The sequence below is a fragment of the Harpegnathos saltator genome, unplaced genomic scaffold (genome assembly GCF_003227715.2).
Source record: "Harpegnathos saltator strain DR-91 unplaced genomic scaffold, Hsal_v8.6 scaffold115, whole genome shotgun sequence".
NCBI classification, from domain to species: Eukaryota; Metazoa; Arthropoda; class Insecta; order Hymenoptera; family Formicidae; genus Harpegnathos; species Harpegnathos saltator.
The window spans coordinates 304,449-328,323 of NW_020229890.1; the positions used below are offsets into that span (position 1 = coordinate 304,449).

General features: G+C 54.0%; 1 protein-coding gene across 2 annotated transcripts in view; it reads right to left on the reverse strand.

Annotated features, from left to right (window-relative positions):
• The window catches only part of bbg (PDZ domain-containing protein big bang), a 44,329-nt gene extending 20,579 nt beyond the window's left edge, over positions 1 to 23,750 (reverse strand). For both annotated transcript variants that reach the window (XM_025302586.1, XM_025302583.1), the window contains exons 1-5: positions 23,542 to 23,750; positions 18,272 to 18,688; positions 16,788 to 17,276; positions 14,361 to 16,150; positions 13,149 to 13,237 (exon numbers count right to left, since the gene is read on the reverse strand). In XM_025302586.1, coding sequence (XP_025158371.1) covers positions 13,149 to 13,237; positions 14,361 to 16,150; positions 16,788 to 17,276; positions 18,272 to 18,688; positions 23,542 to 23,544 — 2,788 coding nt within the window. In that variant the 5' untranslated portion in view covers positions 23,545 to 23,750. The remainder of the gene's footprint in view (positions 1 to 13,148; positions 13,238 to 14,360; positions 16,151 to 16,787; positions 17,277 to 18,271; positions 18,689 to 23,541) is intronic.
• Between the last annotated feature and the right edge of the window lie 125 nt (positions 23,751 to 23,875).

Below are 23,875 nucleotides of genomic sequence, written 5' to 3' on the forward strand. Positions count from 1 at the left end.
GTCGTTCGTTTCTTCTGTCTAAGGTCGACAACGATCGCTTCGACGAGCGAGCTGGTTTCTCCCACGAGTCCCTTGGTCGCGATCGGCCAAGGGGGAATCTCGATCACGTTGGGTAAATGGAAAACGAGAGAGCGCGCGAGCATTGTTGGCCGAGAGAAGAGACTGCACCGAGAGAAAGAGAGAGAGAGAGAGAGAGCGGCGCCGAATCGCCGTCGCGCGGTCGGCAGCGGGCGTTATTTCGGCGCTGTCGCGGGCAACGAGCACGGAGGACCGGATCGCCGAGACCGGTGCGCGGACTTAAGTGAATGAGGAAGATAAACATAATAATTACGGCAAATTGAGGCCTGCCATTGAAAACGGCATTGTGGCGAGCGGAGAGCAGGCGGAGCGGGCCAGCGAGTACCGGCGCGACGTGTATCGCTTGGGATAAACGCGCTTAGCGCACTTGGCGTGCCAGCGGTAGCGTGGGTGAGCGACGGATTATCGGAAAACGCGCTTTCAACCTGCGAGCATCCGCGGCATGCCCGAGGTATCATCCAGGCTGGGAAGTTGACTCTTTCTTTTCTTCATCCGTCTGCTTCTGAATATCACCATTAGGATTAGTGTGCACCTTCGACCCTCAAATAAAGACAGGTATACAGACACTTGATAGAGAGAGAGAGGGAGAGAGAGAGAGAGAGAGAGAGAGAGAGAGAGAGAGAGAGAAGGAGAGAGAGAGAGAGAGAAGAAAACTAGTACAAGCGGAAAAGAACATGCTGCATGTCGCTCTATCCACAACTCGTCGTGGGTCCAACGTCGACGATCCAGCCTCTGTTTTGAGGGTGACTTCGTTTTAACACGGAAGGTGTGTGTTATCGCGATATGTGCGAAGCCGGACGAAATCGGTGCAACACATGCTCTCGGCCGGAAGTGCAGAGCGTGCTCTCGCTGCGTGGGTCTGCATTCTCTCGGACGATACCATAAATTGCTCTAATCTCGCGAGCGGTAATAGGCGTATCCACTCTCTCGCGAGCGCGATGTGTCGGTGAGGTGGCAAGACGCGAGCGCGCGCGCGTTGCATAGCGGCGCAGGGACGTGTGCGCGCTCAATGCCTGAGCTTATCGGCCTCAGCTTTTAACTCGCCCGCGCGAACGAGGCCACGCTCGCGCGCACGTCGCTTCGAAGAAGAGCGCTCGCGAGATCGCCGAGCGAAATTCCCGCCACGTCCGCTCCTTCCCTCGCGCGGACGGGAACTATTTCTGGATCGCGTCGTAATTTGCATCGTTCCTGAAGAACGCTGCGAACGAATCACGAGCGCGATCGACAGCGGGCGCGCGCGTCGATTTCGATGAAGTAACGACCTCGACCTAGTGAATTACGCGTTGCATTCGGGAATTTAGCCCCGCGGCGGTGCGATCGGCTGGCCCTCGCGCGCACACAGCGCAGCAAGCCGACGGAGCTTGCTCCCGGGCGGGATCGCATCCAGGCCGGTTTTCGCGGCCGCAACCCGCCTCCGGCAAAACCCGCCCTTTTTAGGCCCCGAAAATGATCTGAAATAAAAATAACCGGCGAAATTGCCGAAATAAAACGACTCGTTTCGTTGTTTCGTCAGGCCACGCTATTTTTGGTGAGCGAATTTCCGAAAAGATACACGCCGCCATGCGCGTAAACGCGCTTCTCTCTCTCTCTCTCTCTCTCTCTTTCTTTCTCTCCGCTCGCTCTCATCGAGCGCTCCTTCGTTCCCTTTCTTTCCCCTCCCCTCTTTATTTACCCGCTGCAGCGCGTGTTGGTTTTATCTCGAGTACAGGATTCGTAATTAAGGTATTTGTGAAGAATATCGGCCCGCGCTCCGCGCGCGGTCTCTTCTAGGTGGTGATCTTCCGCCATCGCGAATACCTACACGTGTACCGCGGTACACGCGATGTACGAGGTACGCTGTTAGTGTAATAATAAACTCTCTTGTGTGAACGCCGCGGCATGGCTAACAGAATGTATCTTGCGAGTCACAGTGACTGACTACTTGGCGCCTGCACCGATAAACCAACCCTGGCCCTCTCGGCGTGCTCATGTACGACTGTCGGTCGTGCACACGTTTAATACGTACGCTCGCGTACGCTGACACTAGTACGCGGACGATGAATGAGCTAATTGTGCTTTCTGATGAGCGAAAGCCCGTCTCTCTCTCTCTCTCTCTCTTCCTCTCTTTCTGTTATTTCTTTCCCACTGCGGATGATGATGACGCGTACGCGCTCGCCGCAAACCCGTCCACGCCGCTTGAAAACGCGCGATACCGCGAGAAAGATGCGCTTGCGTTTTAAGTTATCGATAATTGACATTCGCAAGAAGTAGCGTCGACGCCCGAAGTCGGCACTGTCCATATCTCGGCGGACATGTATTGTTCCCCGTCCGCGCGAGACATACCGCGTAGACAATGGAGACCGAATTCTTTCTCTCTCTCTCTCTCTTTCTTTATCTTTCTCTTCTGCGACGAGCGCACTTGTCCTCGCGGATTGCTTGAGAAACATAGAAGGCGTGCTTTTCGAGTGCTTTCAGACGCACCGTAGAAAGCATCCGGTCTATTCCGTCGTGCGCATCCCAGCGCGAGAAGCCCAAAACTCGATCTCCGGAGGAAAAAACTGAACGAATGGGGGCGATCGGCAAATACTTTCAGGCAGGTGTAGCCCGTCCGCGACGGCAGCTGCCTCGTAGCCCTTAGCGCGGTTTACCCTTGACGCTCGAAAAATATCGCGGCGTATGCGTAACAGCTGCTGCATTTTTCTGTGGGTGGCGACCGGTGAAAGTGAGCGCTCGAGGTCGGCGGCGGGCGTAAATCTCGTTTTGTCTCATCTCGCGGCCGGAACACGACGAGCGACGAGCTGTAAAAGTATTCCCCAGATGGAGACTCTTTTTCTCCCGTGAAACTTCCGAGCGAACATGTCCGTCGCTGTTGGCTGCTCAGCCGTTTGAATTCCGCAAGGAACTCCCGACGGGTACGCGATCGCCGGCCGGATAAGTAGCGCCGAAGAAAGCGATTTAACTCCGCGTGGAGATTTATTTTTTCACATTCCCCGAAGCGTCTTCCTTTTCTTAGACTCCGCTTGTGCGCGCCATCCGGGGGAGAATCCTTTTCCGTCTGCCGATGGCGCCGTAGCGCGTCCGAAATAGATACCGTCTTGTTTGGACTGGCGTCCTTTGATCTCGCTGCTATTGCGATCGAAATTACGTTACCGAAAGCAAATTTTTACATTCCAACAGCCTTTTTCCTATTCTACTCCTAAAGACATTTTCCATTTCGCGCGTATCGCTCGTCCGACCGCGCGCGCGCGCGCTTCTCTACCTTCGATAGGAACGAACTCGCTGCAAATCGTGCTTTTTATCACGGCAACCTTAAATGGCGGCTACGTTGTAGGCGATTAAACCGATCGATCGATTGCGTTTCGATCTTGCCGCATCTTGCTCCATTCCGGAGCAACGGAGCGAGATACACGAGCACCGCGAATGCGGCGTGCGGCAATTTCGCAGATTCGCTTTTGAAATCCGCATGGAAACGACACACTTAGCCCCATTTAAGACGTTCCAATTTGTTGCCGAGATTAACCGGGGTCGTGGCTCAGCGAGTTCTTTTTCTAGCGAATTCACGAAGACCAATTGTTACCTCATCGCGCGCGCGCCACGGTCTAACGAGCGTTCAGAGCCGAGAATCGACTCGGCTCGATTAGCGCCGTAAAATTGGCCTTCCTTCGACATTAGAGCGATTTCCTTGTGTACAACGCGACGACGGCTTGTACGTTCGGTGTAAGGCTTTTCGAGTCTTACTGACGGGGACCCTCGCTGTTCGATCGCTGCTCTACGACAGGATGTAATACGCCCCGAGCAAAAAGGCTGACGCGCTAACAGCGAATCGAGCACGAAATCGAATCGCTCTGTGAGCGATTACCGGGATTCGCTTACAAATACAATACGTGTGTGTGTGTGTGTGTGTGTATGTATATCTTACCGTCTTCCGATGAATAAATATTTCCCTTTCGTAGCTGTCGTCGAGTCTCCGTCGGCCTCGCGCGACAGTCCTGAAACTTTGGGCTACGTACGTTTCGCGTCCCGTGCACTCTTAAACTCCGTAACGTTAGCGCGTGTTTGCGCTCGAAAACGAGAAGCACTGCAAACGACTTTTAGGTGAACCATGAAAAGCTGGATCTATGCTACACCGAGCACGAAGGAGATATGGAAGCCTCGGTTCGGCGCGAGTGTCGGCTACTGAGCGATCGAGCGGCGAAGAGGAGCAACTTGCTTTACACTCGCCGCTTCTCAAATTCGCTCACGCTCGAGTCCGCTCGAGGCTGCAACATAGGGATAGTGCGCTGCCGCGCGCATATCCCGCTAATTGAATAATATATATATTTCGGTGTCGCGACACTTTGGCCTTGATAACCCGCTCGGAGATTACTCGAGATACTTCGCACATCTCTCTCTCTCTCTCGAGAGAGAGAGAGAGTCTTGCGAAAGAGCCGTAAGAAGTGAAGCTGGAGACAGACAGAGTAGAACACGAAGAGACAACCACGCGACTGTGGGAAATTGTAGGATAGAAAGAGAAAGAGAGAGAGAGAGAGAGAGAGAGAGAGAGAGAGACTTTCGAAATCGACGTTAATCGAGCATAGGCGAATTGTGACAAGCGTACCTGAGGACCGCGCGAGAACGAGGCACACGCGAAAGTACTCGGAACGTTTTGACTTGAGAGTCGACGAGAGACTGGCGAGAACGCCTTCTGCCTCTGGCCGAGACGTCGCTGGGCATCCCTTTCCACCAGCGACGACGCTTCCTTACCGGTCTCGAGGAGAGGTGCCTTTACTCCCGATAGGTTACCTTCGAGATAACTCGATAGGATCGTAAATGCGCGCACGCGTGTAAATTGATCCGATAAATTCGCCAAGATTGCGAAAAGCCCGACATTTCGCCGCTAATTAATACGCAGCTGGCGTCGGTGCACTGACCGTCCGCGGACGCGGTTTGTGAAAGAGAGAGAGAGAGAGAGAGAGAGAGAGAGAGAGAGAGAGAGAGAGAGACGCTGTCTCTCCCGTCGAAATTTCATTTTAAAGACAGGTTGCTTCACACGACGCTTTCCTATTAGTCCGTTATACGCCGGCGTATGATTCATCGCGCGCGCGTAATTATTCGTTGAAGATATTCCGCGCTTAGCCGATCTTCCTCGGCCCCGTTCGGCTATTCATTAGCGGTCCTATATTTAGCCGCGTGTCTGAAATAAGCGCGGTATAACATCGCGGTAACTTCAATAATCTCCCGCTGAAAAGAAAGAGGAAAATGTCTAGATCGCGCTTATAAGTACGTAGCGGACGAGAATCCGCGAAGCGTATCGTTCTATCGTGGGATGTAATATTCATTATACGCACGTCGAGAGAGCGCGACGCGACACAGAGATGCCGATTGACGATGAGGAGCTGTCGAATATCTAATATCGAATTCCTAGCGCGGGTCAGAGGTGTATCGGATCGGTATTCTAGAAAAAGAGAAGAAAAAATAAGAAAGACGCGTTCATCGCATATGGATCTCCGACGACACGAGAGGTCGTGTTCTCGCGTCGTTATTGTACGCTCGGGGACCGAAGATCGCGCGAACGTTGATAAATCGCTTCGCCATTTCCATGGACAGTCGAGTGACGCACTCGGCGCGACACGAGCCGAATAGCCGAAAGATAGATTTCGCTATTATGCCTCGGAGTCTGAGTCTGTTTCTCTTGTTTATCCGGCTGCGGCGAGAGAGTTCCGCATCGACTTTGCCGACGCGAGTCGCTCGATCCCGTCGTGTGAAATTTGCGTTTGAGATCCTCGTACGTAAACGCGCGTAAGGCGGCGCGGCACGAAGGGGGGCACGAGTGGAAACGATTTTTTACCGGCGAGCGACGTCGCGTCGCTGAACGTTCGTAAGCTGGACGATCGTTAAAAGACCGTCCATGGAGGCAAACTCCATGCCGCGGAACTGAGCGTCACTGATCGCGATCGTTTCGCCATAAGGCACCGGGAGCCGTGTGGCCGCTGAAAAGAAGTTAGCCGGCCTTTGAAGGCTCGAATTTCCCCGCGCAAGGGGCGTGCGTGTTTCGGTTTGCCGTAAAGCGTGAAAGCAGAGCCGAGGCTGAAGTGCACTTTATGAAAGCTCGTTGTTACGCTGCGCGTTGCTATTTCTTATTCGCCGCGTACGAGCGCATTCCTTACGATATATGCGCGAAGACGCGTCCCGCAAAAATGTGTGCGCTCGCGTCCTTACGTATACGCGTGTCCCTACGTGTCGGACTTGAAAAACGTCGCGCCGAAGGAGAAAGAAATCCGCCGCGTCGCGGCGGATATCAATGAAGCGGGCGCGCTGTCGAAAGTTTTTCGACCGCACGTAAATGGTAGACGAAAAATTAATGTCATCGCCTTACGTAACGATATCGGGTTACACATTCGGACACGTCGAATACAATACGATGTAATATAGCGGCGCGTAATATAAGACGGAATTCATTAAGCGTTCCACGAAGCGAAAAACGGAAGTCTCGCTCTCTTTGCGAAATCGAGACCTCCGTGAAGCGAGCGCGAGCTCCGTGGCCGGTGTGTCGCAAGGATTTTCAATTTATATCCCGCGTGCCCACCCCTCCTCCCCCCCCCCTCTCCCACGGCCGTCCGCGCGTCCAACACGCCGGCTACTCGCCTTTTCCCATTATTTGTAAACACTCGACGTGTCGGAGATTACCGCTACCTGGGAAACATTTGCATGCACGCCGTGCGAGGGTGGATCGACATCCCGTACAATGACGAACGTGACGATAATATCGGATTTGCTCCCGCCGCAGAGAGACTCATCGCCGCACGCTCGGCGATTTCAAGTTGTTCGGCATACCTTCGGCGGACGTGTGCGCATTTCGCGGGATATGTCGGGCTTACGGGATCTCCCGATTTCCAGACTGCGATAAGCCTAGTTCATTACAGATATTCGAGCGAGCTCTCGTTCATTTTTCATCGATTCTTTTCCACCGACCTGCGCGCATACCTGAGGTGCGAGGAATCACAGGGATCTGCAGGTTGCTGGGTGGCTGGCAAGATCGTCGGAGAGTCGCTCTCGTCGTCGAAAACGTTTTTCAGCAAACATCTCTCTCGACGCGCGCGCTCACACGGCGCGCGGTGGGATCGACTCACCGTGATCCGTTTCATTTAAGAGGAACGAAAGAGAGCTCGCTTCCATCGCGACGTGGTATTCGCGTAATGTCGCGCGTTATAGCGGGGAAGAGAATTCCGCGGGGGTAAAAATGCGCGCTGATTGCTCCGCGGAGCAGCTCCGTCGAGGAGCGCTCCGGAGTGAGCCGACGTCAAGGCTTGATCGGGGCTCTGCGCTCGTTTCCTGGACTTGTGTTTTAGCGCCTTGACTCGCGAACGCGAAGTTACCGCGCCGGGTCAGCGATAAGTTAGCCGAGTCGCAGTCGCCTGCAAGTCGGCAGTTTCGAGTAACTGTGCGGGGATATTTTTAAACTGGACTCTCTCTCTCTCTCTCTCTCTCTCTCTCTCTCTCTCTCTCTCTCCCTCTCCTCGTCAGGACGGACGTAGCGACGAGACGTAAGCGAGTGAAATAATGACAAGTTATGGAAATAGAGTGTACAGAGAGGCGCTCGTTAACGCGCACGGCCCTACGCGCGCTCTCCTCCGTGTAGGCGACGCGCGCAATTCCGGTGAGCAATCCCAACTCGGACCGCGCTCGTCAACTTCTTCATCATTCGCCGTTCGAAGTGGCCGGCGCAATTTCACGGTGACTCATTGTCGCAATCACCGCTTCATAACCATGCGACGTAAAAAGTATGGAAACACATTTCACGGTCTATACCGCTTGCATTAGGCGGCGTGTAAACGTGGACGTTGGCGCGAACGCGTTGACGATCGTCGACGATCCGCGATACGGCAAGAAGAACGCGCCGATTCCACGCGATATTATTTATGCATTATCCGATCGAATGCGATTAAACTTTCTTACCGTTCTGCTTCGCCCTCCCCCCCCCTCTCTCTCTCTCTCTCTCTCCTGCGCTGCTTACCTCGACATGGAGAAGTAATCCTGTCGCCGGTCGGCTTTGCAGATCGATTCGCGGGTAAGTATGACGCATCGTGGCTAATTATATTGACATCGGTGCGCGCGGAGCGCTTCCGGGTTGCCGCAACGGAATGTCGTCCCGCGGATCTTACGTATTCGATATATACCTACGTAGGCAATATAGTGGATGCTCTCAATCTCGGCTGACCCGACTCGCCGAACGAGACATATCCTCGTCTCTCCCGCTCTCCTCTCTCTCTCTCTCTCTCTCTCTCGTCTCCCCCCACTCCCCTTTCTTTCTCATGCCAAACGAACAACAATACACATCAATAGTACACATCTTTTCGTGTCGATTTTCTCAGGCGGTCGTGCGCGGTTCGCGCGTGAGATCCGATCTAGGATATAATACCTATCCTCCGCCTCTAATAAACACGCGTAACGTAATTCACGGTTGGCGAACGTGTTTCCATTTCCAGCGCCGCTCGTAATCTCTCGTTCAACGGCCGCGAAACACTTTGTTGAATTCGTTGATACCGGTCGGTCTTGAACGGGGCGAGTCATCTTTAGGCGGGTTTACTGCGTGCACCGTTCGAAGCTGGCGCAATGGAATGCAGCTCGTTCGATCGGATGCATTAAGCGCGCTTTGCCGGCGCGAGATCGGGCGCGACTCTTTCAGCGCGAGCGCGAGCGCGAGCGCGAGCGCGAGCGTGACAAAACGTGGCCTAGTTTTTCTGCACGACGCGATCGCGAGTGTTCGATAATATCGCTTGTTACCTCGAGCGGACGCTGAATATTTCGGAACTAATTGCGTTCCCCCTTCACGTTCGCGCGGTTTTCTCTGCTCGCAGCGCGCAGCGGAAAAGCGAGCTCGAAAAGGCCTCTCGAGAGAGTCGCGCCCCGGCGCTGCCCGAAATCTGAAAAATCACATCTTGAACGCGTGAACCTCGAGAGCGGGAAAGATCTCTAGAGAACTTGGCGTCACTTTGTTGTACTCGGAAACTTTCTAAACGTTTCCCGCTCTGAGGCGCCGTTATTCCTGATAAATCTGCCGGTGCGTTGCCTTTTTCTTCCCTTCTTTCTCGCCTGCTTGCGCGTACCCGCGAGTGTTCCGTTGACTTCTGAATGGCGAATCATTTTCTATATGGACCGAGATTACGATCGGTTATGATCGTAGATTGAAATTGACGTCTCACGCGAACACAATTTCAAGGCTGCTCCATCCGAGTTGTAGAGTCCGCGTAAAGCGGAGACGGCCCGGAGGAACTGTGCGTGTCGATGTTCAATGGAAAGAGGAAAAAACCCCCGCGATCGATTATTCTACTAATTATTCCGACACGGGAGAGCTGGTCTCGAGAGGTCAAGACTAATCGTCGCCCTGCGCAGTCGCAAATTGAAACCCGGGTGGGTCGGATCGCTCGGGAAAGGTCGAAGCCCCTTAACGAAGCCTCTCGCTGATAGCCGCATGAATCACATGGACTGGACTTGCGGAATGCGCTTTTCGTTCGTGCATCTTTCCGCCGCGCGCAACCGCGCAACGTCGGTCATCGAGCTACCGCCCTTCCGCTGATCAACGCTTCCTAACAAAGATCGCGGCCACGACGGTAGCCGCGCGCGTTACGCTAACGATCGTCACTCTTCATCTTCCGGCGAAGCCTCGAGACTTCGAAGAGACTTCGAGGGGACTCGCGAAAGCTGGACCCACCTGGGAGAATCGTGTCGTCATCCTTCTTCGACTCATCGGCCGCACGATCCGGCCGTTTGATCAAGCTCTCGAATTCACTAGGGGCATGTATACATCTGCCATGTCGTTCCCAAGGTATAACCGACAGAGAGCTATTTCGTGGCGAATAACGAGCTACAAAGCGATAACACGAAATAAAACGTCCACGTCGAGGCTGACATCGAGGCGGGACTCTGGTGGCCTCGGCGAGACACGAGAGAGCGCTATCTCGAAAGAGGGAGAGAGTAGCGAAGGGGAGAGGAGAGATCCGGCGAGATCGGTACCTGATCTAGCAATAGATTTCTATAGGTGCCGGCCGACCGAGAGAGAGAGAGAGAGAGAGAGAGAGATGACGTTTGTTATCTTTGGGTCAGTATACACCGACGAGCGAGTGCTCGCAGGGCTCGTGCCGGCGCGCGCTCGCGCGCGTGTTGGAATGCCGTCTCTTCTACGGGCGCGCGTACAACACGCGTCAGTGCGTAAGTATGCGTCAGAGATCGCCGTCTCTTCGATTGGAACCAAGTGAAAGATCTCGAAAAGGAAGGCGATTAAGGGGGAATGGGGACCTTGAGCGCGGTCAGCCACTGGAAGAGCTTCGACGGAGGCTGGAGCGCGCAGGACTGCCGTTGGGCCCGTGTACCGCCATATTGTTGTGACTAGTCAAGCTTTGCCCCGGACGCCTGATCGCGGCCGTCACGCGCCTTTATAACGCGCGCCTCGATCGCTCGTTCGAATCGATCGTAAACGCGCCGCGAAACAACGTGAGACGCGCGCGCGCTAATTAACGGGCGACTTAGGAAATCGTCGACTTAGGAGCGACGGCGCTGCGTCTTACCGTTCGATCGTTTAGAAGCCTCGCGCACATCCGCGCGGAGGCGGCCCGGCCGGCCGATTCGACTTTGTCAAGCCGGCCGCGGCGGAGACTAATCTCGCGGACAATTTATGAGCTGCCCGCTCGGCGGTTATCCGCCGAGGCGCGACGTATTATATCACCTCCGAATCCTCTGTTCGCGTCCGCACGCGCGACAGGCGCGAAGATAAAAGTAGCTCGAGGCGCGACGCGGAATGACGCAATTCTCTCTCTCTCTCTCTCTCTCTCTCTCTCTCTCTCGGACGTGCCTCCTCGGAGTACTCTCCGGAGTACTATCGCGGCGAAACGGTGGGTGTAATGGACGCCGTGGGAATTTTTACGACTTCATATTTAACGGGGTTGAGGAATGAACGTCGTCGGGGCCACGTTGGAAAAATGATCGTGCGCGGTTGAGCGTCGAGCGAGAGGCGCGAGGCGCCTGACCGTAAAGTTTCGCGTTTAATATGAACCTCCGGCAGCTTCGGCTGTTCGTTAGCGCCGGCGAGAAGCCGAGTGCGAGCCTGCGAGCATCCCGCCTCCGATCGCCACGGAGAGCCGCGATTCTCGAATTATTCTTAACGGTTTTGTTCTCACACCCACCTGGCGGCCCGGGAATCCACGTTCGCGCGCGCGCGCGCGGCGCCGATTAGAGACCGCGCCGACGGAATTTCCTTATTTCCCGCTTTACAAAGCGCCCGGCCATGGCAGAGTCACTGATCTCTCGCCGGAGATCTCCGCCGATATACTCCTTATCGCGCGATTCGCTTCAGGTATCGCAGTGTTCGCGTTGCGAGTAGATGGGGGAGAGAAAGAGAGAGAGAGAGAGAGAGAGAGAGAGAGAGAGAGAGAGAGAGAGAGAGAGAGAGAGAGAGAGAGAGAGAGAGAGAGAGAGAAAGGGAGGGAGGGAGAGAGAGGAGAGAAAACGGAAAGCAAGACAGAGGAAACGGGTTAAAGACGATGTCGACATCGCGCGGGAAATGAAGACTCGTCATTAGAAAATTACACGCCGCTTCTAATGTTACGGTACTCGACGCGAGTGCGTGATCGATACGTCTCTGAGAGAAGCACCGCGCGAATTAATTATTATACGGACGCTCATTATCATTTCCCTGTTATCCCAGTCCGCGCGTAATTTCTCGCATTACGTCGAGCGCGCTTTGTTCCCCGGACGCGCGTGCGCGTTCGCTATTCCTCCTCGTGATGAAAGAAAGGAAAAGGCGCAAAAAGGGAATGCGCGCGGGGAAGATGATGTGTGGATCGCATCGTTGCTCCTGATAACATATTTCAAAGCAAGCGCAAAAACAGAGAGAGAGAGAGAGAGGGAGAGAGAGAGAGAGAGAGAGAGAGAGAGAGAGAGAGAGAGAGAGAGAGAGAGAGAGAGAGAGAGAGAGAGAGAGAGAGAGCGAGAAAGAGCGCGTGAATTATTGTTATCGCCGGCGCGACGTTCGATTTCCGGCGGAACGCGTTTACGCGGCGGGATCGCCGCTCCGATCGATCAATCATCGATCCACATAGGCGAGGAGACGCGGCCATTTTTGCGTGGGATAACGCGTCCCTCTTCCGCCGCGCGGAGGGACGCGCGTATTTCACGCGTACGTCTCATTGAGGATAAATGCTCGCAACGGCCGCGGAAAATTACGGAGACGTTTCCGGACGTGGCGATCGGCCGCAGGTAAATTACGAGACGGCCACGGACACTCCGACAACACACAGGCGTCCGAAAGACGACGTCTCGATTCCGCGTGTTCTTTGTGTACGTATTACGGCCGTCTCTCGTGCGTGCATCGGCGTGTCCGCCGCCAAGTGTTACGCGCGCGCGCGTGTATTCGAGAGGCCGCGAAGAGGAAACGCGCGAACGTCGAGTCATCCGCGCGAAAATACTGGTATGCACGTCGGTGAATAAGAATTTCTCCCGCCGAGGAGGAGGAGAAGGCGCGCCGCTACACGCCTTTGTCTCGATTCGACCTGCCTCCGTTTTGAATGTAGGTACTCGCGCCCGCGCGCGCGCGCGCGAAACCGGAGAACTGTATGGGCGCGTAACGCAAGGTGATTAATGCGTAACCTTTACGAAGCTCGACGCGGCGTGCTACGGTAGCGTGGGCGTGTATACCGGGTGTCCCCGAGATCCGGCTGTGCGTCGTCTTTCAGAAGTTTCCTCCTCTTTTTCCGTTTTTCTCTTGTCTTTTTTCTCTCCACGACGGTTCTCACGCGGCTCACGTGGAGAGAGATCCGCGGGGCAAGAAAGCCGGCGAGCGCTTGCATGTAGACTATATACGCGAGGTGAATCCGATCAATTAATCGATCAAGGTCGCGGCGATTGCAGCGACGGCGCTAACTTTTTTACGCAGTTCGTCTTAATGGAGGCAAATGCCTGATTTGTTGCGTTCCGCTGTTGGCGAACGCGCGCGGCTCTCTAATCGTTCCGCGCTGACCTCGCATTCTTGCTTTAATTGGATAAATTGCGCTTCTCATTCACTTAAGCCGTATTTTAGAGAGTAATTAACGCTTAATTAGCGCACTAAACGGACTTACCGGCTTTAACGAACGTATCCTTCTTGATTGTAAGCGACGATTCTTCCGACACCATCGACGACTTGCTAGGGTCATCCGCGTCCGTGTTGCTGCAAGCAGGTAAGAGAAGATCAGATTTTTCTCTCCTTTCTTTGCGGCGAACTTTGCGCTCGAATGATATTCGCGCAGCGAACATTTCGAAATTTGACGACTAACGTTATAGAGCTCGGTAAAAACTCGCTTAACTCTCTCAACGTCCGTCGAATTACCATCGCCGGCTCCATTAAACGACAACGGTTGTTGGGATAGTTTAGAAGAGACGATTGCAGCGTCATGCAAAGAAGGAGAGATTGCTTCTCGAAGCAACAAGCAAATGTCGAGCATTTGCATGGAGGCGTTCACCTCGTGGGACGATCGACTCGAACGGCCGACCGACTGTTCGATTCCCAGTAATCGACAGCCCTCTTTCCTATTCTCAGAACGGTCAATTAACCTTTTCTCCATATGCCGCGCGGGGCAGGTACCCCATATCCATAAAGAAAGTGAATTAATTTCTTTTCAAAGTTCATTTACGCGAACGCGCGCGCGCGCGTTGCATTAGCAAGTTCCATAGTAATTCATTTCTCAAGACAATTTCTAGCGACTCATTTCGCAACCAGTATACTTCATTCAAGCTAAGCGGGAGGCCGTTCTGTTTAATTGTACATGATCGCTATAATCGCTACGTATTGAAACGCATATCAACATGCAGTTCTCTTCTTCGCAACTCTTGTTTGCAAAATATAATTAACCCTAGCTAACATGGGGCTAACATGGGTGAAATTTCACCACGTGCGAATTTTTGGTCTTATTAAAACACAACCGCACAGTTGACAGTATTGATTTTGTAGATATTTATTTATTATTATCAGTAGCGACAACATTATGATACCTTACCTTGCTATAAACGTAACGAGAAAAGTTAACTCGGGGTGATATTTGGTGGTAGCTTTCAAGGATTAATATTTGTCGAATATTCGAAACTATCGAAAGTAACACGCGATAATTTGCTCGATGAGAAATATCAAGATAACGTAATAGATGGCCATGAATGAAACCATCGCCATCTTATACTTTTCTCTTGATTCTGCTTCTCTCGTTTGCTTGAACTTGCTTTAAACTTGGTAAGCCGGTTACTTCTTACTTACGCGTGATTTGATGGGTTGCGATTTTAGTATGTAATTATCAACTTACGCATTCATGTATTCCAAGGAGTTGGTTTCCTCTTCTTCGCCGATGGTAGCTAAATTGCTCTGCCAATAATAATCGCCATCCTCGCTCTCGTCGCTTGTGTCCTCCTCCTCTTCCTCCTCCTCCTCCTCCTCCTCCTCCTCGTCCTCCAGCATTCGGTTCATCTCCGGACTTTTCATGTCGTCGTTCACCTCGTCCAGCGATCGGTAAGTTTCGTCGTCCTCGCTCTCCCGCAGCGCAGGATTGTCGATCTCTCCGATGGACGGAAATCCCTCTTTGACAACTTCTCGCGTATTTGCTCTGTTTTTCTCCTCGTAGCTTCTTTCAGAATCTGTATAGTTTTCCTCATCGTCGTTCTCGTCGGCTCGCACTTCAGACGATTCTACACTCGTCGAATTCTGACGCTCCGTCGGAATTCTGCTCGAAGGACTCGCAGACTGCGTCTGGTCCTGATTGTTCTCGCCAATCACCTCGTCTTTGACTCCAACTTGCCTCGCAGGAGCCGTTCGTTCGCAATTATTCACTGCTTCGGACGCACTGTTCGACTCGCTCCTAGCCACCTGTTCCTTCTGAGCGGACTGCAAAGCTTTGGCCATCCTGATCTCGATAATTTCCAAGACTTTATTGGTTCGCTCGCCTTCTCCCGCAGCATTTGCTCCGTTATCGACGCTCTTCACCGCAGCTTCTACGTCCAGGTTCTCGCGTGCACTTGGATTCTCGATTCCTCGGCTCCTTTCGTCGTTGTTTTTGCTCGGCGACGAGTCGCACGATCCCGACTGAACGAACTCCGTGTTTTCGTTCTGCGAAAGATCTCTGTTCTCTTTGTCCATCACATGGTTCGACTCGGCCGAAGGCTTTGCCTCCTTTCGCGGTGCTATGGTCGGCGGTGGCGGCGGCGGGGGTGGCCTCTTCCGTCTGGCCTTAACGTCCTTCCTCGGCAACGGTTTCGGCGGTAACAGAGGAGCGTCCGGAGGTTCCTTCTCAGGCGAGACGGGGACTGTCGCGGAGACGCGCGGGGAACGCGTCTCGCTCGCGTGTTCGCTCGACGACTGGTTCACGCAGATCCTGTTCACGTGATTTCTAGCCGGCAACGGCGGCGGCGACGACGACGACGACGACGACGACGTGGACGTGGACGTCGGCAACCTGTCGGCGTTGCTTCTCTCGCGCTGCGCCTCCGCGCTGCTGACGCAGCTCGTCTCGCGACATTCTTCGTGGCCGTTGCCGTTGACGCGCTCCACGAGCTCCTCATCGTCCTTAATCGGCCTGAAATGCGTGGTTGAGTCGGCCGCGAGATCGGCCGTGTAGAAGAGGTCCGGCCGAGCTTCGTGCCCGTAACTCAGCGGGGCATCCTGGAAGCTGAGCGGCGGCTGCAGGGTGATGGTCTCCTCGATCAGCACCGTGTTCGGCGCGACCACCGCCGTGATTCTCTCGACCTCGCCCCGCGACTCCACGTGCGTCACCGCCTCGGAGTTGGCCAGGCGACGGAGCAGGTAGTCGGGCGGGTTCGCGGGGAAGTCCCGCTCGAGGTGCTCCAGCGGGCAGATCGCTCGCGACAGCAGCACGTCTCGGTCGGACGATCGATCCAGGTCTCGATCAATGCCCGAAAATTCGCTCGGCTGCTCGGACGCGGTCGACGCCGTGGACGCCGTGGAGATGGTCGAGACGCGGTCGGACGTCGAGAATCTGTCGACCACGGTGGACATTGAGCTGCCGGTGTCGTCGGACGTGCTGCCGTGCGTCGAGCCGCACTGCGACCTCGCGTCCAGATAAACCATCGCTTCTGGCGGTTCCTGAGGGAAGAAACGTTTGTTTATTCGTTTATTTATTTTATAGCATAATTATTTTTCGTAATATGCACGGGCAAAATGTTCGATTGAGTGAAGCGATATCCCGGTGAAATTTGAACGACTCGAAGATTCCGCGGTTGAAAATGGCAGAATTTTGTTCAAGTTAGCCAAGGACATCTGGATAATTTCGGCTAAATTCCGGTGACTTTAAGCGGCACCCTTCCGCATCGTTGGTATCTCACCGGAAGATTCTTCTACTTAACCCGTAACTGCTATTCTCCGGCCAATTTGACCGTTGCACTATTTGAAATTTAAATAACGCGGTTAATTTTCTAGTTGCGTATTCATCCGTCAGTGTATTTTCTTGCATTCTGAATGTCAGTCGACTGATATACGCGCAGTTGTGTGGTCGTGTTATTTAGGTCAAGATATTCATCAATTCCGTTTCCTACCGGTCAATTTGACCGGTGAACAGCAGTTACGGGTTAACAATACATTCTTCTCTTCGCTTAATATAGCAATTGCAACATCTTCGTTCAGCTCAATTTCTAGGCTGCAGATCTTTAATCTCCGATTAACTCGCGATTTACGTACTTTCGAATCTGTTCGCTCTCTCGAGCGCGCACTCTGATCGAACTACCTGCTTCGACTTCGCCAGCTCCGGCGAACGGTCCTTCGGCGACCCCTTTGGACTCTCCTGACTCGACGCGTTGACGCTTCTCGGCGAGGACTCGCAACTCTCGTACGAGCTGCTCTTCAGCACGCAATGCAGACCGGCCTGAGAAGCCGGCGAGCCGTTTTGCGAGCCGTTCTGCGAGCCATTGAGCGACGGGTTCTGCGACCTCGGGCTGTCCCAGGATTTCTTCACAGGACTGGGATTCGCCTCGCCGTCCGCCGATCCTCGCGGCTGCCTCAGCTTCCTCGGCGGCACAGGCGGAGGCGCCGCGGGCAATTCCGGCGGCACCTTGCTCTTCTCCGTCGACATTTTCCTCTCGGCGCTCACCACTTCCGGCCGCAGGGCCCCGCGACATCTCACCATCAGTCTGATGACCAACTGCGACTCCTTCAGCCTCCTCACGCAATCCAACCGGGTCATGTGCGTCACGGGTATACCGTCGATCGAGAGTACCTGGAAGAGAGACGGGCCGTTGATTATCGAGCACGGGGAGGCCGCGTGTCGGGTTTGCTTATCGCGGGTCCGCCGTAATTTGCGACGTAAACAAGCGAGAGGCGACAGAGGAAACCTCTCTTGGGAATCATAACGCAGGAAGTGGGTCTTGAAAATCCTAGACTACGCGGCGCGACCGTGGGAGCTGAAAAAGAGAGTGCGCGCCTTCGGCGCGTCCGCGAAAAGAAAAGAAGAGGAAGAAGGAAAGAAGGAGAAGACATGTGTGACACACGCGGGGGAGGGGGGGCCGTTTCACAAATCGCGACCTTCATTCCGGCGATAAGCTCGTCGGGGCGCGTCCGGCGCGGAGTGGATTTTTCCTCGGCGGATATATCGGACCGCACGCCGTCGCTCGTGTACTGAATTCTGAGAGGCGGTAAGGATTTCTACTGTGCCTCCGTCTCTCTCCCGTTCATTCAAGCCGCGCTGAAATTACGCCACGCAGATGCAAGAGAGCGTTGCGGCTCGACGCGCGCAGATAATTGCGCGTCATTCATTATAGCAACATTGAAGCACCGGTAGGCATCCACTGCGCTCAGCCATTGTGATCTTTATCCGCCGCGCACAGATGAAACCTGTCGGCTCCGTAATGAAAGCGACACGTACGACGCGCGGCGACGTAGCGGGGGAGGGAGGGGATTTCACGTACCGTTAAGATTAATGAAATCATACATGTTCACGAACGTTACTTTCTTGCACATTTAGCACTCGCGTGCGCGCGTGCGCGTTACCGCACAAAATGTTTCAGCGAAAGCGCGTTATCGCGGTAGAAAGAAGATTTATGGAGAGGCAAGGTGGCGCACGCGCGCGCGCGCGCGCTCGCCCGGCAAGAGAATTTCTCGTTTCCGGCGAAATAAATCAACTTCAGACATAAATAAGTAAGTGAATGAAGGAAAATATATCGAAAACGCGCTTCCGGGGCTCTCCGGCGTATACGTATCCGCGGCCTCTCTCACCTCGTCCCCCTCGCCCAAGGTGCCCCATGAACACTTCGCTCTGCTAGCGGGACTCTGCTCGGCGCAGCTCTGCACGAACAGTCTCCTGACCCTCTCGGACGTTTTGTTACCGCCCTCGAACTTGAGTCCGAAGCCGAGGCGCTCGCCGGGTAACCTGAACACCTCGACTTCCTCCTCCACGTGACCGTCCACGCCGTTCACCAGGCTCTTGCCCGCCGTCGGCGACGAGTCCTCGTCTTCCTTCCTGCCATTGCCGATCGACAGAACGGTCACGAAATTCTCCGATGTCGGCTGGCTGCCGACGCTGACCACCGTCACGAACTCCTCCGTTGTGCCCTTGGCGACGTCCATTTTCCGAGTTGGTCTTAATTCATGCCAAGCCCGTTGATCTTTATGCTCCGGAATGCTAGCCACTCCCTGAAAACAAGTCAAATCGTTGCAGACGATTGGCGCACCGTGGCGTAACCGGGCAGCAGGTTCTCATCGGGGCCCTCCCGAGCCCTCGAGAGGAGCTCCGTTTAATCTGTATCGTACACGAAGAGGGAAAAATGTCGTTCGATCAACGCGAAGACACGATCGAGCCAGGCGCATTTCGGTCGGAATCAAGGCAAAAACTCTACTCCCTCCAACTGAGACGTGTTTGTTGTCCGCTCATTGCCGAGTGAATTCAACCAGTCTCTCTCTCTCTCTCTCTCTCTCTCTCTCTCTCTCTCTCTCTCTCTCTGTGCTCTGTGCAAATATTCGCGCAAACGCGGAAAAGCGACGAGACGGTCGCCGATGCGCGGACGGCTTCCGGCGCGAGTGACGGTAAAGGCGAAGGAGCCGCGTGAGGGAATTTCCTACGTTTCTTCTGATCCGCCGCTATTTCCTAGCCGTATGCATCATCCGCGATGCAGGAGCAATCGTCGGATGCCGGCGAAACGTGTCACATCGCGCCGAGGATCGCGGACGGCCATTAAGCGATCTTAACCACACAGAGACGCAAGAGTCGCGTGACCAACTTAACTCGCGGGACTTTCATGCACTTGCCGCTCGTCTCGCCGTTTGTACTATTACAGATAGATAACGGACCGCACGGACCAACCGTCTGCGCGGATTCAACGCAAAACCGAGCACGCGTTATTATGAATTACACCGCGACGCGCGAGGCACTTCGCGGGGCCGACCGAGCGCTCCGTCCGCGAGCGTTTTCTCCTGTGCTTGACATTTGCTTCGCCGACGATTGACCTTCGCTGCGTTATCCTTCGCGGCAGGTGTCTCGGAAATCACGCTTGTAGATTTGTTCCTCCTCGGAAAATCTCCTCAACCGCTACACGCCGCAACGAGTCAGAGTGAGGGACGACATTCTGTCTCATTCCAACTCATCGCGCACCGGTTCGGCAAGTTCCTCGAGGAAACACAGCGCGCGATTTGTTTCTTCCTTTATTCTCCGGGCGAGCTGCCAAACTGACGGCTCGAGTCAGACTCGGTGCGTTAAAGGACAGGAATGGCCGGAAGAGCTCGCGGGACTTTCAAATCCGCGGTTATTTTCTCACGTCTCGCGAGAGTAGCGTAGTATTGAGCGCGCGACGCGGCGACAGGCAAATTGCGAAGCTGAATTTCTCACGTAGCGCTCCTCGCGAGCGCCGGGAGTTGTCGTATAAACATTCCTCCGCGTGACCGCGTACTCTCCCCGAGAGTATCCCGGCCGATAAATCTCCCCGCGTATTTTTCTGCCGCGGGGCAGCTGAACAACGCGCGCGCGCGCGCGCGCGCGCGCGCTGCCTCCATCCGTTTTCACTCATCAGCGTCCCGATAATTTCACGATATGTATACCGTCCGTCGCGTGAAAGTATGTCCGCTTCCACTCGAAGGCGCGCACCGTGCGCGCAGCCTCCCGTCGCGCTGCATCACCTCTGATCTCGCCAGAATGTGAGAGAAGTAGAAAGTAGATTGACCCGAGGGTCACTGTCGAGCAATCAGCTGATCGCGGAGGCTCCCTCCGACTTATCGTCATATTTAAGATGTACTTGAGATACGGGAATCCCTCTTCCCTTCTTCCTCCTCCTCCTCCTCCTACACCGCCGTATGTGAAATCTTTTCGTTCGGAGGCGATCTTTCCGCGTGAAAAATTTGCAGCGGCGGCGCGGCGCCGCGATGCAAATTCGAATCGTCACGTACTCGCTCGGACGCGGCTTCGCTCGCTTCGCGAATCCCGCTTCGTCGGAGTACACGAATAATCCGCTGCGCGCGAATGTAAATCATCCGCTGTCGAAAAAAAAGCCGCGTACCTCGCGCCTGTTTGAATAACAGTATTCGTAGCGAAGCGCGGAAATATGTAATCGCACGGCGAGGGATTCCCGAGGCGAGTTCCAGCCGAGCGATCGGCGCGAGTAATCGAGCGCGACGACGATGAGTCGCCGCGTTACGTTGTACGGTCTAAAATTAGTTTCCTCGTCGGAAGAGCGTGAGTTGACTGATTTTTTCACGAAATACGCGCGCGATCGCGCGCGAGGGAGGACCGTTGGTCGCGCGCGCGCTTTGCGAAACGTCATTCCGTCCGTGGCGCGACGACAATAACCGTGCGCGCGACAACGTAACAGTTGCATTCGCTGGTCCGTCGATGCGTTTGATCGATACCTTCGACGTCACCGTCGACGAAGATTCGTTCAATCAGCCGGCCGGCCGAGCGGCAGATGGAGCGTAAAGGTTTCGTCGTGGGCAGCGCGTAGGGAGGTATCCGAGAGGAGCCGTACAAGTGCGTGTAACGGAATTCGTAGCCGCAGGCCGCCACATCGCCACATTCTCGATACGCGGCGTGTTGCTCCGTCCCGTGTATGGGCACCGAAACCTCGTAAAAATATTCGCGAGGCCGAGCCGCCTCGCGATTTTCGAACCCGCGCGCCCAACGAATCGGGCTTCGCGCGCCGCTGACGTCACTTTATTAATCCATCGCTCCGCTTAACTCTCGCACGTTCTCGAGACGTTTGTCCCATAAGGCAATGCCTCCTCGCACGCTCGACACCTCGTAAAGGTAAATTTATGAAAGGGACACACACACACACACACGCGCGCGCGCGCGTACCTACACACACGGGCGTGAAGTGAGTTGCGCTTTCTTTTTCTAATTAGTACATTCCACTCGCTCGCGCGTGGGAAAGCATTTGCATATAACTGTAACTATTATACAGCCACCCATGGCTACAGTCCCCGATGGATAATGAGTGGAAAGCACGTGAGCCGCCGGAGCCGCCGAGACGGAGAGAGAGGGGTTCGAATAAGGTCTAAGGTACGAATCATTCCGCGCAGTGATATTAAACGGATAATCAAAGTAATTAGACGCGTGTCGTCGGGGGCAGAATGTCTCAACGGATAGAAATTGCATTGTCTAAGGAGGGCCGCGCGGACGGCCGTTCGAACGTAACCCGCGCTCGACTGTTACGCGCGGAAATGCTCGCGCTCGGCTCGGCTAAATGGGACTTGCGCCTTCGGAATTCCGTATTTTCCCAGCCATAAGCGACGCCGCGCGCAACGCAACGCGCGTTATGCAACAACGGCCGCTCGCCGACACGCTCCGCGGATTTTGACAACGCGCTCCATTCATTATTTTTCATCTAGTCGCGTTCCAGCCGTCCTGGGGAAACGGTATTCAATTTCGTTGTCGTCGTCGTCGTCGTCGTCGTCGCCGCCGTCGTCGCCGTCGCGGTGACCTGCGCTCACCGCGCGCACAATAGCGCCGATTTACGTGTCACCGTATCGCACGCATGGGAACGCATATATTTGCCGGGGCAGACACTTTAGCCGCGGGAAAAACGCGTGAGCGCCAAAGCATCGAGCGGGCTTTCATTTAGGAGCGGATGGGGAAGGGGGGGAGGTGTTTCCTGCTGATTTTTAATGAGTTTGCTAAAACACGCCGATACACGTTGGACCGTCCGGAAAGTTCGCGCGGCTTTTAGGCACGAGAGGAGGGGAAAAGCGAGGCGATTCTCGACGGATAAATTTAACGTGTCTCGAAGACTCGTCGTTGACTCGTCAAGATTTATCATGCTTCGGATCATGCTCCTTTTTTTCTCCTTGTAGAGATCTCCCGGAAATTTGCATAAATTGTTCGACGAGTATATTATTTCTCATTAGAGTATTGCTCGCAGCGCACACAATATTGCAAATTATAATTTCAATCTCAAAGCATTTCTCGTTGATTATTCAAAAAGTGCTTGCGTCGACGTTGAAATCGACGTCGATCGACGGATAATCGCGTTCAGCACGATGATTCTGCGCATGCATAACAATTTCTTTTGCAACGAACGCTTCCTACCCGAAGCGCGATAGGTACGCGCTGGTACTTTCACGGAATTGGATGTGTAATCATTTGCGCACGACGGGATACACCTCGCGCGGTTGGAAAATCAACAATCAGCTGCAAATCATCGGACGTTGTTGAAAAGATATGCCTAAAATATGCTTTCACGTGAAGATCGTATCCTTAACTAACGAAAATATCTTAATTAATGAAAATATAAAATGAACTCTCTCTCTCTCTCCCCGAACTCTTTCCCCGATGCTTAGATATAAAGATTCTCGAAACGCCGTTGCCTTTCCGTTTCGTTTAGAGACTTTTCGGCCAGCTCGCATCGATTCTGCTCGATTTTCAATATTTATTCCTCAACATTCATTCCGTATACTATTTGAACTGGAAGTAAAACGACTAGAAATATTACAGCATACAGCATACACAGTTTGATATTTCTATGACGTTTACCGAAGCCATATCGTGCATGCAGAGTGTTGCTAAATGGATTAAACAAACATTCTTTTGATACCGAATGACGCGCGTCGTATTTATTATTTCGCGCAGCGTCCACGGTGAAAACATTTCATAACATTTTGACGTGCGTAAATGTTAAATCCATCGTTAATGTAATCGACATTTCACATAACGTGACATTAAAAGAACACGCTTGATATTTGACCAGTTCTCCAGCGTGTCCTTCCCTCTCTCCCTCTCCCTCTCTCTCTCTCTCTCTCTCTCTCTCTCTCTCTCTCTCTCTCTCTCTCTCTTTTTCTTCGGAGTCTTCCTGGTGCCGCTCCATCGTCTCAAACTGTATCATCATCCGCCTTTGCAACGCCTCGCATTTTCTCCAAAGTACATGAATTTATTACCACCAACACAAATCTCAGGCAAATATCCGGCAAGAACAAGGGATCGAGAGCAAGAAAGTCGTAGCGGATTGATCGGAATCTCCTCTGGCGCTTCTTCGCAATTTGCGAGATGATCGTCATCCGGTACATACCATTCATCTGCCATTCGCGAGCATTGCAAAATCCCTCGATCCTCGCCACGGTCCAGCACGTTGCACCGGTCGATCCTGGAGATCCACGATTTTTCCTCCTTATCCCCGCGCGCACTTCGCCTCGTCGTCCTCGACGTTCTCCCGCGCGCGCGCGCAAGAAAGCGCGCGTGACCCGCACCCGGACCGGAACGATCCCGGAGGACTCGCAGCCGCGCGCGCGCGTGCGCGCGCGCGATCGCACACGTGATTCCGGCGAAATCGACGCGGATCCTCTCTCGATCGACACGGCGGCTCGCGCGCGCGCGATCTCTCTCACTGTCTCACACGTCCACGT